The sequence below is a fragment of the Hippocampus zosterae genome, chromosome 8 (genome assembly GCF_025434085.1).
Source record: "Hippocampus zosterae strain Florida chromosome 8, ASM2543408v3, whole genome shotgun sequence".
NCBI lineage: Eukaryota > Metazoa > Chordata > Actinopteri > Syngnathiformes > Syngnathidae > Hippocampus > Hippocampus zosterae.
The window spans coordinates 18,334,117-18,348,165 of NC_067458.1; the positions used below are offsets into that span (position 1 = coordinate 18,334,117).

Sequence of the window (14,049 nt, forward strand, 5' to 3'; positions counted from 1 at the left end):
TAGTGGATGGAAATATATTTTTAAAAAGGGGGTGAGGGGGCAACATTACTCTGAATTAATTATTGAAGAAATATCACTGTCACACTGAAGCTATATACAAACTAGAACTAAAAATAAAAAAAAATATGGATGATAGAAAAAGCTGGAAGGAATAATTACTGTATATATAATTCTCCAAATTGCACATTTTCCCACTCCCCAAAATAAAACTTACCGGTATTAGAAAAAAAAACTTTTTTCTACCCTGAAAAAAAATGCAGCTTTTTCAGTCATTAAAAGATAAAAAATCAAAATATATTGAAGTCTTGCTTTTTATTCATACATATCAACCACGGTGTCAACCACAGCCCATTCGTAAACAATTAGCATGGCACATGATGTAAAAATCCAATTTAGCTGTCCATTAGTTTTCCGTACTGTGACATTGCAACATTCAATTGCCCTTCAGTAGCCACGTGATTCCCGTGTATTAAATTAAGCGTGCGTGATAAACTTTGATCAGGTTCACTTGGGTCCCAGCATTTCTCTGGGCTTGACCCAGCGATCGAACTCTTCCTCGGTGAGGTAGCCCAGCTCCACGGCCACCTTCTTTAGCGTGGATCCCTTCTTGTGCGCCGTCTTGGCGATGGCAGCCGCCTTGTCGTAGCCGATGTGCGGATTGAGCGCCGTCACCAGCATAAGCGACTCGTTCATCAGCTTTTCGATCCTCTCCGTGTTGGCCCGGATGCCCACCACGCAGTTGCCGCTGAAGGACACGGTGGCGTCGCCCAGCAGGCGCGCTGAGTTCAGCACGTTTTTGGCAATCATGGGCTTGAAGACGTTGAGCTCAAAGTGGCCGTTGCTTCCGCCCACCGTCACTGCCATGTGGTTGCCCATCACCTGGGCGGCCACCATGGTCATGGCCTCGCATTGCGTGGGGTTGACCTTGCCGGGCATGATGCTGCTGCCCGGCTCGTTCTCGGGCAGGATAAGCTCGCCCAGGCCCGAGCGTGGGCCCGAGCCCAAGAAACGCACGTCGTTGGCGATCTTCATCATGCTCACCGCCACCGTGTTGAGAGCGCCGCTCAGCTCTACCAGGGCGTCGTGCGCCGCCAGTGCCTCAAACTTGTTGGGTGCCGTCACGAAAGGCAGCCCGGTCAGGGCGCAGACTGTGGACGCCATTTTCTCGGCGAAGCCCACGCGCGTGTTGAGGCCCGTACCCACGGCCGTGCCACCGGCCGCCAGCTCGTACACCCGCGGCATGGCCGCCTTCACCCGCTCAATGCTGTACTTGACCTGTTGGACATACCCGCTGAACTCTTGGCCCAGCGACATTGGCACGGCGTCCTGCGTGTGCGTGCGACCAATCTTGATAATGTCCTGGAACTCCTCGGCCTTTGGGGGGGGGGGGGGGGGGAAACAGATTGAAGTTGGGATTGTAAAATATTGTTTTTTGTTGTTGTTGTTTTTTGGGGGGTAAGAGAGAGAATATAATCTTTAGGCCTTTAAAACATTTAAGATTTAAAAGTAAGAAACACACACCGACCGGTCCATCAGGCTTTCTTTTTGTTTTGTCAAACATGAAAGTAAAACCTGTTACGTTCAAAGGTAAATGTATCATGTTAAAACGGGGAATTTACCTGGTTGAAACATGACATTCATCACATTAAAACGTGAAAGTTTCCACGTTAAAAAAAAAAAATCTTACATCAAAACATTTATCATTGCATAACATGAAATTAGTCACGTTAAAACATGAAATCGTTTTAAAACGTGGAAGTTATATTCAAATGTGAAATTGATAACGGTTTTATCAAGTGAATTTTAATTGAATTTTTATTGAACTTATTTTCCGGTATGGTGGTTTGATTGTGCACCTGTACTTGTTATTCAGGTGTGGAGTAAGTTCAATTACTGTTTAATAGTTGTGTTGTATGAGCTGACAAACGAGATTGCTATGAGAATTTGCTGTATAATATTGTGCTGTGCCCTTTAGCCCACATTGGCGTGTTGGCCTTTAAGTCTGCGGCTTTTCTAGCTCCCCACTGCATTTGTTTTGTTTGCAAATCGACTCTAAAGTACACTTGGTTACAAAGTAGACTACTCCTGTTAAAAAACACTGGAAAAGCACCCACTGTATCGATTCTACGTCAATATTTTAGTTGTTTATAACCACGGGGGCGGCCCGGTAGCCCAGTGGTTAGCACATCGGCTTCACAGTGTAGAGGTACCGGGTTCGATTCCAGCTCCGGCCTCCCTGTGTGGAGTTTGCATATTCTGCCCGGGCCTGCGTGGGTTTTCTCCGGGTGCTCCGGTTTCCTCCCACATTCCAAAAACATGCATGGCAGGCTGATTGGACGCTCTAAATTGTGTCTAGGTATGAATGTGAGCGTGGACGGTTGTTCGTCTCTGTGTGCCCTGCGATTGGCTGGCAACTGATTCAGGGTGTCCCCCGCCTACTGCCCGAAGACGGCTCCAGCCCCCCCCCCCCCCCCCCGCGACCCTAGTGAGGATCAAGCGGCTTGGACGATGAATGAATGAATGAATGAATGAATGAACCACGGGGGTCATCTGGTGCCCACCAGAGTGAAATGCGCGTTAAATGCATGGCATCCGGATATATATTTTTTTTAATTATTTACATTCCGTTATTTCCGAATGTATATAGAGTGTAAAATGCTGCGGGATTGTGGTTGGCATAACGTGGTACGTGCCTTGGTTGCCAGTGCGTCGTGCAAACTCTGCAGGCCCGGGATGAGAACCTGGTGGACCTCTGTGGCTGCGGCGATGTGCATGGCCGTGGGGAAGGTGTCGTTGGAGCTTTGGCTCTTGTTGACATGGTCGTTGGGGTGGACCGGATCCTTGGAGCCCAGTTGTCCTCCCAAGATCTCGATAGCTCGGTTGCTTATCACCTCGTTGACGTTCATGTTGGTTTGGGTTCCGGAGCCGGTCTGCCACACCACCAGAGGGAAATGATCGTCCAACTTCCCGATAGCCACCTCGTCCGCCGCCTGACAGATAGCGTCCGCGATCTTGGGGTCCAGACCGTAGTCTTTATTGACCTGGGCCGCCGCTTTCTTCAAGATTCCGAAGGCATGGATGATCTGGAGCGGCATTCGCTCGGAAGGTCCCCCAATCTTGAAGTTCATGGTGGATCTGACGGTCTGGGCGCCGTAGTATTTGTCCGACGGGACCTTGAGCTCGCCGAAGGTGTCCCGCTCGATCCTGAAATCCGAACTGGCCATCCTGCACGGGTTTATGACGATCTTACAGTCGGCGCGGACACTCGGCATAGTCCGCAAGCTGCTCTTTAGCTGCTCGACACGTCGGAAAGAGCGCAACATGGCTGTAAGTTAGAGGTGGACGCGGCTAGGAGGTCACGCTGGCGACTCAGACTTTCGCAATGGGGGGCTGCTATTGGGCGATATGAAACACGAGTCCGCGACAGCCAATCGCTATTCAGTTGGGGCGCCGTTTCCGTCGTTTGAGGCCAATCAGAGGATGAGATCGGAATCATTCTGTGAAGTTTCATACAATCCGGAATGACTGGTCCAGTTCAAAGCGGAACCGAAACATCATGAAAACAATAAACGTCAAGCGAGCTAGGTGTTCTTTGAGGGACGAGTATTTTTCATGTTTTACAATATTACTTTTTTTCTTTTATAATTATTCATCTTTTTCACTAAATATATTTCTCTGGAAGATGTAGCATATTTGTCCTCTCAGTTTAAAAACGGCCTACCTTTGATTAAGGTCTTATAAACTTGAAAAAAAAATGTTATTCAGGTTATTCTTGTCGCTGTAACTTTCACAAAGTGTAGGGCAGTTCTGTACTGACTGGACACACCTGGCCACACTGTAACACCGCCACCACCAAAACCTCTGGTGACAACACTGGCTGATGTCTCCTTGACGTCTCCAACATCGTTGGTGGCCAATATTTCTGCTCAAAGTGAATCAATTTTCATCAGAGAACAACACTGAGGCACATCGTGTAAATGGCCCATGCATATCTATCTATCTATCTATCTATCTATCTATCTATCTATCTATCTATCTATCTATCTATCTATCTATCTATCTATCTATCTATCTATCTATCTATCTATCTATCTATCTATCTATCTATCTATCTATCTATCTATCCATCCATCCATCCATCCATCCATCCATCCATCCATCCATCCATCCATCCATCCATCCATCCATCCATCTATCTATCTATCTATCTATCTATCTATCTATCTATCTATCTATCTATCTATCTATATCGGGTTTTTTTTTTCATAAGAGCGGGGCTTTCCCCTGAAAGCACATTTTTAATTAAAAATATGCATTTGCATCCCTAACAGGATATCCTTTATTCTGAAGGTAACAGTAAAATCCTGACGCGGAAGTCGACACTGATATTTGGGCTTGTGTGTTCTCGCGGTAACGCTTAGCTTCGTACACCATTAGCTTCCCTTAGCTATCACTGTCGTTTTTCGGCTTTACTTGTCGACCTGGCCAACGCGAACCGGGAGAGACACGCCGAAGGCCCATCGGCTGTTATTCCTACTTTTGTCACCTGGCAGCCGAAGGGAGCGGGACCATGCCGCACAACTTCCAGCCCGGAGACCTGGTCTTCGCTAAAATGAAGGGCTACCCCCATTGGCCAGCCAGGGTAAGGAGTAAGCTAACACTGGCGGTAGGGGGAGGAGGCGATGGGGGAGTGGAGGCGAATACATCCTTGCAGCCGTGCGACCTGGACATGCATACAATGTCACCATTATCGAGCTTTACATTTTCCACTTGGCCTCTCTGTGGCCATGCACGACAAGTCCGGTTTGCATGCGAAGATATCGGCCTCGTCTCCATACATTACGAGCGAAGCGAACGTTATTTTCCTTCGGACTGACAAACGACGCAACTGTTCTGCCCCAAACTCCTCGTCACCTCAACGCAAAAATTATTGGCATGGGCTGCAGTGAACTAGCCTAGCAAATGATGTTAATATTGGGATAGTTGATGCTGTAATTTTCTTTTCATTCCTTAGATTGAAGACGTGGCTGATGGTGCAGTGAAGCCTCCACCTAATAAAATTCCCATTTTTTTCTTTGGTACTCATGAAACGTAAGTACGGCACTGTTTTGCAAAAAAATACCGATACCTGTAGATTAAGTATGCGACTGTCCAAAAAATGTGACACTTTACATTTGTGGCAATTACGCCAATGACAGGTCCGTTTGTGTTGTTTTGAAGTTATTCATAGGTCGTTTTCTTCCAATACATTGATTTTCATACAATCACTGTTTCGCGATATTGGCGGTATCTGTGGCACAGTGAAGCTTCTACTTGGTAATATTCCAATTTTCATGTTTGGGACTCATGAGATTTAAGTTTGTGACAGGTTTAGCAGATATAAATGTCCCTTGTATGCTCAAAAAAAGGTCTCTCTTGATGCTAGTGCATTTAATTTTAATGTCATTCATATGTTTTTCTCTGGGACTCCCAAAATGGTAGGACAGAACTGTTTTGCATAAAATACAGATATTTGTGTCACTACTGTCCAACGCTAGAAGTAATTGTTTACTATGAAAGCGGTGTATCGTTATACTGTCTGTATGAGTGAATTAACAACCTGGCCACTTAAAACAGTTCAGTAAAAATTTCCTGAGAGACAAACAAAATGAAAGTACTGTTTTCACACATGTTCCATATATGTAGGAACTATTGCATATCACATTGATGGTAGTTGCAAGGTGAACAGATCAAGCTCTCACCATCGGGGGGGGGGGGGGGGGGGGGGGGGGGGAGAACGTATTAATTGTAATAACAGTAAAAAAAAAATGTATCTGCTTAACGGAAAACTGTTGAACTGTGATGTAGCATAGAATTACTCTGTTATCATCATTGCAGTTTATGGTTATATGCTGGAGAACCCCAAATTCTTTGGCTGGCCATGTTGGTTTTATAAGTATGTTTCTTTTAATTTGTTGTATTTTTATTACAATGTCGTTGTGCAGGGCATTTCTGGCAGCCAAGGACCTTTTTGCCTATGAAAAGTATAGCGATCGCTATGGAAAGCCCAACAAAAGGAAAGGCTTCAATGAAGGCTTATGGGAGATCCAGAACAATCCACATGCCTCCTACAGTGCTCCACCTGTGGTAAGCCGCACCTAGTACCCTCTCTCCTGGGAGTACGCTAAATAGAAGAACCAAGCTCTGAAGCGAATGGCAAAAAATTGAGAGTAATTTATAATCCCCTTAAAAATGTTTTTAATTGTCTATAATTTAACCATACGACAAACTACGATCCCCCAAACACTGAAATATAATTTCAAATTCATTTTAGATTATCCTTTCAAAATAAATTGCTTGCAGAAAATTCCTTTGTAATCAGTATAAATAGCAATTGTCAAGGAATAGCAAGACTTTCATCGTTTTGTTAGCTTGAGGTTTTTATAGCCACTCAAAAAAGCGGAAACATACACCAGCGGTGAAGTCTGTCACATCAACCCAGGCTAAACTTGGCTATTAGCTACTTAATTTATCCAAAAGGGTAATTCACATTGTTGAGATTAAATTTCCATAAGCCACTCGAGATGTTTCATTTCAGTACACTGAGGATAGGTTGCACAATAAAAACGCAGAAAGTTGAATTTGTGAGGAGAGCTGAAGTCGGATGGGGTTCACTATGATTACATTTTAGGTTTCACGACGTTGCTGACTTGTTTTCTCTTTTATGTATTTATTTATTTATTTTTGTCCTTAGCCCGCCAGCTCATCCGACAGCGAGGACAACAATGCTGGCGGAGGAAGCGACGAAGACGAGGATGAAGATGAAGAAGCTCTCGTGCCGAGGAAGGCGGAGTCGGCAAGCGAGGCGGATTCTGATTCCGCCAGTCTAGACAGAGGAAGGGGACGAGGAGGAGGAGGAGGAGGAGGGGGGAAGAGGAAGCCACCGGCATCAAAAGTACACATCGTCAGGATTAATGAATTTATTTCTTTATTCCACTGCAAGTACATTAAAATTGATTTGCAATTAACTTTTGTCCATTGTGTTGGTGTCCCCACTTAGCGTCCGCCGCCCCAAAAAAAGACTCGACGCTCATCCAGTGACCGAGATGAAGAAAGCGGATCCCTGTCAGAGTCAGAAGCCACCCCATCGGAGTCGGAGTCTGGCAAGAACAGCGACCAGGTCATTAGACATAAACGCACTTAAGAAGAAAAGAAAAAAAAACACAGCATAGTGTCATGCTACGTTTGGTGTTCTTCAGGATTTTACTCCGGAGAAGAAACCCGGTGGACGAGGTGGAAAGAAAGCAGCAGCAACAGCAGGCAGAGGAAAAAAAAAGGTAGATGATAAGCCTTTATTCCAATTTTTTTCCCCTCATATTTTTCCCTCTAATAGCACCTATCAATCATGAATATGAAACACATAAACACAACATTTTATTTGGACTGTATTTCAGTGAATAGTTGTAAAAAAAAAAAAAAAATCATGTTTTTGTTGTTACATTTTTTATCGCGCGTGTCCTCATTCGGCTCGCAGGTGTGCTGCAGCCTATCCTAGCTGAGTTTGGATGAGAGACGATGTCCAACCTGGACTGTTCGCCATCCTGTCACTGGGCACATATGGACAATCAGTCATTCACATTCAAACCCGTGTACAATTTGGTCTTCAATGAAACATATTTTGGGGATATGGGAGAGAGCCAGAGCACCCGGAGAATACCCCCGCAAGCATGGGGCATTCATGCTAAAACTCTAAAAGGCAGGACCCACGTTGGAAAACGCAAACTTCGGAACTGTGTGGCAAACATACGAGCCAATCATCTACTGTGTTTTGCTGCCCATCTAAATATTTCAGTTCATAAAAATGATTCGAATTCGACGCTTGGTTGTTTTTTCCTGAATTAATTATAACCCAGAGCGTAATGAAATCCCTTTTTCTGGACCCTTGCAGAAAGATTCATCCAACTCAGATTCAGACTCAGAATCGAGATCTGAGAAGAAAGCGGCAGACAGCGACTCGGAGGATGAAAAGCCCCGACCGGCTGTGTCCGGTTCCGAGTCTCAGTCCGGCTCTAAGTCTGACTCGGAATCTGATCCGCCTCCACGGAAGGCTCCGCCAGCACGCAAAAAAGCTGCGGGCAAGTTTGATTCTAGTCGCTGCCCCCCCCCCTCCCTTTTTATATTCACTTCCGATGTTGCCCTCCACAGAGAAACCAGCACCAAAGCCTCGTGCGCGGAAACCAAAAGCTCCGCCTCCAAAGCGAGCAGCATCATCGTCATCAGACAGCGACAGGTCAGACTTCTTCCCGAATCATATGTGCAGACGTTCTACATCGGCGTAAGCGTCCAGGCCCTGCGTCCCGACAGCGACAGCGAGCCGGACCGCATCAGCGAGTGGAAGAAACGAGACGAGGAGCGGCGGAGGGAACTGGAGGAGCGGCGGAAAAGGGAGGAGGCGGAGGAGCTTCGCCGGTTACGGGAGCGCGAAAAGGAGGAGGAGGAGAAGCGGAAAAGAGAGAAGGAGATGAAAAAGGACAGCGAGAGCAGCAGCTCGGATGAAGGCGTCGACGATCACCCGCTGAAGAGGTCCAAGAAACCCCCTCCACCCCCGATTCCGGCGCCATCTGACTCCGACTCTCCGCCACCCGCAGAGGTAAAAGGAGCCGCGAGGACTGTGATTCCCAAAATTGATTGGGAATTGAAGTCACATCGTTTACATGAGAAAAATCTTACTGCGCGCCATCGTCGGTTTAATTTGTTTTGTGACCGCACCCTTCAGTCAAAACACGTGTGGTTCGATTAATTATCCATCCATCCATTTCTGATCCGCTTTATCCTCACAAGGGTAACGGGGGGGTGGGGGGGGGGGTGCTGGAGCTTATCCCAGCTGTCTTTGGGCAGTAGGCGGGGGACACCCTGAACCAGTTGTCAGCCACTCGCAGGGCACACAGAGACGAACAACCAATTTAGAGTGTTCAATCAGTCCGCCATATTTTTTGCAATGTGGGAGGAAACCGCAGTACCCGGAGAAAACCCACGCAGGCACCGGGGAACATGCAAACTCCACACCGGAAGCCCGGAGCTGGAATCGAACCCGGTACCTCTGCACTGTGAGGTCGACGCGTTAACCACTCGACCCACCGCCCTCTCTTAATTATTTCTAGTAAAATTGGATCATGTCTGAGTGCCAACTTGAGACTTAAAGTGTGGCTGGGGGGTGAGTGCTCACACGCTTCCCTTTTTCTGGTACGCTTGTGGTATGTAGACTTCAACGTATCAGGAATCACTTTCATAGAATGATCGCTTCAACTGTTCACATTAGAAATGAACAATTTGTTGTTGGAAAACATGAACAAACTCACTGTCCCGTGTTTATTTCCCAAACACTCATTCATAGGACCTCGCTCATCTTTGCTCCTTGCTTACCTTGACAACCACCACCCACACTCCCCCTTTCCCCAGTTCTCTTAATCTATGTTCCCAAAGTCCGCACTACTTTTGCTCGATTCTGCGTTTCAATTTTCTGCCCTAAACTGCCATGTATGTAACAATGTCACATTGTCCAGTCCGTCGTGTTTGCATTTGCCTTCGGTTTGCGTTGTTTTAGGCAAGGCATGGAAAGGCAGATTTATTTGTGTTGTGGATTTCACGCAAGGTCACGCAATGTGCTTCAGGTAGTTGCGCAACCTTTAAAGGCAAATTACAACATTTAAAGGCAAAAGAACATACGCTATTTAAATAAACAAGAATTGAAGGCACTCAATAGCAAAGCAGAAAATAAAACCGAGTTAACAAAATTTACTCAAAGAACGTGCAAAGCAAGAGTATGAATTTGGAAAAACTGATGAAAGAAATGCTTTAAAAGTGCTGAGTCATCAGTATTGACTCTGCTATCTGCAGCCTTGTTGGTATTGCAAATGAGAATCTGTTCTCGATTCTTTTGCTTGGATAAATAACGGCTAAATAAATCAACATTGCGAATGAGGCAATGGAAAAACAGATGTGCTCGAAATAGTCCACAGTCATCCTTGAACAATCATTTATGAATGTTCCAATGTTTGCTTGTATCCGTCAAAGACGAAGAAACCAGCCAAAAAGTCAGACAACCAAAACAAAGGCCGACTAAAGAAGGCAAAGGAGAGAAAGGAGAAGGAGCTCAAAGAGAAGAAAGCCAAACGGTCTGAGGAGAAGTCCAGAGCCAGGTGAGCCCCCCCACACACACACACACACCTTTTGACAGGACAACTCACGTGCACTCTCGCAATACTACTCCATGAATGAATGGATGAGTGTCTTTTCTCTCATTGAGGTTCAAGCCCGAAAAATCGAAACACAAACCAGAGAGGCCTCCACAGAAGAAAGTAGAAAAGAAGAAGGGTAAGGAATGTCACACGCCGAAGGGAAATTTCCGGCGGAAGGCTGGAATTGGAAAATGAATCTAAATGCTCGTTCTGTGCATCCCATGTCAGAACCGTCACCGGAGGAAAAACTTCAGAAACTCCACACAGACATCAAGTTTGCTCTCAAAGTCGACAACCCCGTAAGTGGCCCCATTCATTATTTGGGATTTATTACAATGAGAATTATTTAGCTGTCATTGTCGCAAATTTCCCACTCACCTAGTGACTATTCCCCCCCCCCCCCCAAAAAAAAATGATGTCCAGGGAAGCCAACACAACAAGTATTATATAAAATGATAAGATTTGTTCAAGAAAGAAAAAAAAACATGGAGCGACACGAGTTCACAGATCTGTCAAGGGAGCCCCCTCCCCCGCATCTTGTGCCGACGTTTTATCTTATTTTCTTCTATTTGGGAGGGGCGAAGGTCAGCACAATCAGCAGTTTGAGCAGCTATACAGAATGCAGACTAGTGCATGAGCAGGCAACTTATCTGCAGAATAACTGGTCAGCATTCAAAGGTACGAACAGTTACTTATGTTTTGCCCTGTTAGATGTCAAATTTCCATGACAATTCCCCTCATTGAAGAGAGAGGTTCCCAAAATTAGCATCAGGCTGAAGAGACATTAATCCGTGCGAAGAAACAGACAACGTGAGCGGAGTCGTTTTCGCCTTGTTTTGCCTTTTGAAGACAATCGCAGAGTCAGTTCCGCTCGACATTGCCAAAGGCGTGCGGCCGAACATGACTTAGACAATCGCGAACAAATTACACTTGGCGATTGAACACGTCAATCAAGTGGGCGGATCATTTGCAGTGTCTCGCATCCTGAAAAAGTGTGCAGAAGTGAATTTTGTTGCTCTGTGCGCCTGTGCACGTGCAATGACAATGACAATTCGATCAATCGTCTGTGTGTGCCATGCAGGACATCGAGCGGTGTCTACAAGCCCTCGAAGAGCTGGAAGGTGTGCCCGTCACCAGCCAGATCCTCCACAAGAACGCTGACGTCATTGCCACGCTGAAAAAGGTGCGTCCCCGCCTCCGACTGGCCCTTACGATAGAAATTCATCTGCAGGGTCCTGTGTGTGTGTTGCCTTCGGTGTTCTCCAATGCCTGTATCCCTCTTTGCAGATTCGGCGGTATAAAGCCAGCTCTGCCGTCATGGAGAAGGCCAGTGAGGTGTACAATAAGTTAAAACTTCGATTTGTCGGCAAAGCAGAAACGGCAGCTAAACCCAAAGCAGAGAAGGAAGGAGAGGACAATGCCAAGGACACACAAGGCACAGGTAATAAATAAATGAATGATCCGGGTTATGAACAATTTGACAGCACGAAGGTTGTGTACGGGCGGCCCATTGGTCGACTGGTTAGCGCATCGGCCTCAACGGTGCAGAAGTGCAGCGTTCAATTCCGGCTGCGGCCTCCTAGTGTGGAGTTTGGATGTTCTCCCCATGCCTGAGTGGGTTTTCTCCGGGTGCTCCGGTTTCCTCCCACATTCCAAAAATATGCATGGCAGGCTGATTGAACACTCTAAATTGTCCCGAGGTGTGAGCGGGGATGGTTGTTCCCCTCTGTGTGCCCTGCGATTGGCTGGCAACCAGTTCAGGGTGTGCCCCGCCTACTGCCCAAAAACACTTGGGATAGGCTCCAGCACACCCCGCGACTCTTGAGGATAAAACGGATCAGAAAATGGATGGATGGATGAAGCCATGCACAGGGATGCGATAAAAATAAAAAGCTTTGTTTCGCCAGACACCGCTGCTGTGAACGGAGAGTCACAAGAGAAAAAAGACGAAGACGGAGAGGAAAAAACTGCCGACAGCAACGACCACGTCGATTCAAGTCCAATCAGGTGAATGTGATGCACTTGTTTTGGTTTTGGAATTTATTTGTCAGGGATTCAGGGTAAATTCTCAAGCAGGAGTTGCTCGGAATTCTTGAGTAGAAAAGTGGGGGTGGGGGGGAATCTATACACGCGTTGTTCTTGAGAAAGAGAGAAAGAGGTTTGAAAGAGGTTTTGAAAAAATAGGACTTTACACTTGTAAGGCCGCCACTCATTTTCCCCCCAAAATTGCAGTTTTAAGGGTACATTTTCCACAAAACATGACTATGCTCATAGGATTACTGCTTCTTTTTCGTTGGAAAAATGTGATTTTATTCTTGTAAGAACTATATTTTGAAAATTAAAAAACTTTATTCTCATTTTCTTGGAAAAGTATGAATGTTCTGGAAAGATTATGACCTTTTTTCTGACAAAATATGACCTTAATACCCTGATTACTTTTTTAAATCTAGCAATTTATTCTCCTAGATAATTTCTCCCTGCAAAAATACAAAAGATTTCTACTTTTTTTTCAGCTTTATTCTTAAATTACTTATTTCTCCCCCCTGCCCCATCCCACCCAAAATAAATACTGAAGTATTGTAAGATATCAATATGAATATTTACAGAAAATGACTACTTTTTCATGCATTAATACAACAATCTTGTAAGATCACCAATTTGTTGTTTCAAATCTTTCGTCACATAATTTCTGTGACTTGATCAAAAAGGCATTTTAAAACTAGAGTATTATTGCAAAAAAATAGTTGTAGAGTTAGGCCAATAAAGTCGAGAAATAATGGGAGATAAACCATGAAATTTGGAGGGGGAAAAAAAATGTAGCAGATTTAATGACCGAAACAAAACTGAATTGCAATCATGATTCCGTTGAAAATTTTGTGCACAGGCGGAGCCCGGATAGCCCACAGCAGACTGACGAATACACCCAAGCAAACAACAACAACAAAATTTCTGCAGCGATGGAAGCATCCCCTGCTGAAAGTTAAACAAAAGATGCCCTCTAAACAACTACAGCAGTGGACCAAGCGCTAATGATGGAAGACAACACTGAGACACAATCGACATCGCTCGCTCTACATCGGTGTCCTTGCTGCGGACATTTTCAACTTTTCACACTCTCTGTAGATTCTTTTTTTCTTTTATTTTTTTGTCCATTTTGTCAGTGCAGAAAGGAAATCTTAATAATGTGATAGTTTATGCTGCACGTGTCACATGTTTAAGTTGCAAAAATGTCTTCTTTCATGACTGTTTTTTTTAAATAAACCTGCCTGTCATACTGTACACATATAGGTTCATTACGTGCACTTGTGAACTCAATTTGGGCTGACAAAGGTATGCTTTCTGAATTTTGAAACTTAATGAATTTTTCACCTAGATGCCCGGCCCGGATGTCTGTCGGCTTCCTTCCGTATTTTTTTTTTGTTTTGTTTTTAATAATATATAAATGCTACAAAAACATCACAAAGAGCACCCGTTGTTTGTATTTGACATTTTGAGAGTGGTGAACTTGTCTTTAAGTTTGTGTTGTTTTTTTTTAATGTGTAAGGCGATGACGTAACAGGTCCGCTGACTTTTTATAGCTTTGTTTTCATATATTTGCAAAAACAAAAAAAGGGTCTTACACACACGCATTGTTTCGCTGTAATGTTTGCTTCTGATAAATTTGCGTGTTGATGTAATAATTGCGCTCCAAAAAGTGTGGAGATCTCATGTAGCTGCAGACTTCAATGAAATCCCTGAAGAATAAACAGTACAAACGGCAGGTGGTGCATGGTAGCATTTTATCCTTTTCTTAGTCGAGACTGTAATAAAAAGCCTCTTGTGTGAATTTGCA

The 14,049-nt window shown here is 44.9% G+C and overlaps 3 protein-coding genes across 4 annotated transcripts in view; 1 reads left to right on the forward strand and 2 right to left on the reverse strand.

Moving 5' to 3' along the window:
- The window catches only part of rfxank (regulatory factor X-associated ankyrin-containing protein), a 77,281-nt gene that overhangs the window by 24,635 nt on the left and 38,597 nt on the right, over positions 1-14,049 (reverse strand). The window lies entirely within an intron of this gene.
- On the reverse strand, positions 296-3,541 carry fh (fumarate hydratase). The gene is made up of 2 exons (XM_052074805.1): positions 2,694-3,541; positions 296-1,374 (listed from the first exon to the last, which is right to left on the reverse strand). Exons 1-2 carry the CDS (start codon positions 3,321-3,323, stop codon positions 505-507), a joined length of 1,500 nt encoding a protein of 499 aa, XP_051930765.1. The 5' UTR covers positions 3,324-3,541; the 3' UTR covers positions 296-504.
- Positions 4,368-14,043, forward strand: hdgfl2 (HDGF like 2). Of its 2 annotated transcripts, none has more exons than XM_052074779.1 (16): positions 4,368-4,642; positions 5,015-5,091; positions 5,985-6,126; positions 6,734-6,943; positions 7,040-7,159; positions 7,239-7,316; positions 7,928-8,114; positions 8,185-8,269; positions 8,344-8,629; positions 10,054-10,178; positions 10,286-10,353; positions 10,446-10,516; positions 11,299-11,400; positions 11,505-11,658; positions 12,125-12,224; positions 13,102-14,043. In XM_052074779.1, exons 1-16 carry the CDS (start codon positions 4,571-4,573, stop codon positions 13,199-13,201), a joined length of 1,977 nt encoding a protein of 658 aa, XP_051930739.1. In that variant the 5' UTR covers positions 4,368-4,570; the 3' UTR covers positions 13,202-14,043. The 2 variants fall into 2 exon arrangements, with proteins under 2 accessions (XP_051930739.1, XP_051930740.1); XM_052074780.1 differs by having other exon boundaries at positions 4,369-4,642; positions 6,734-6,934.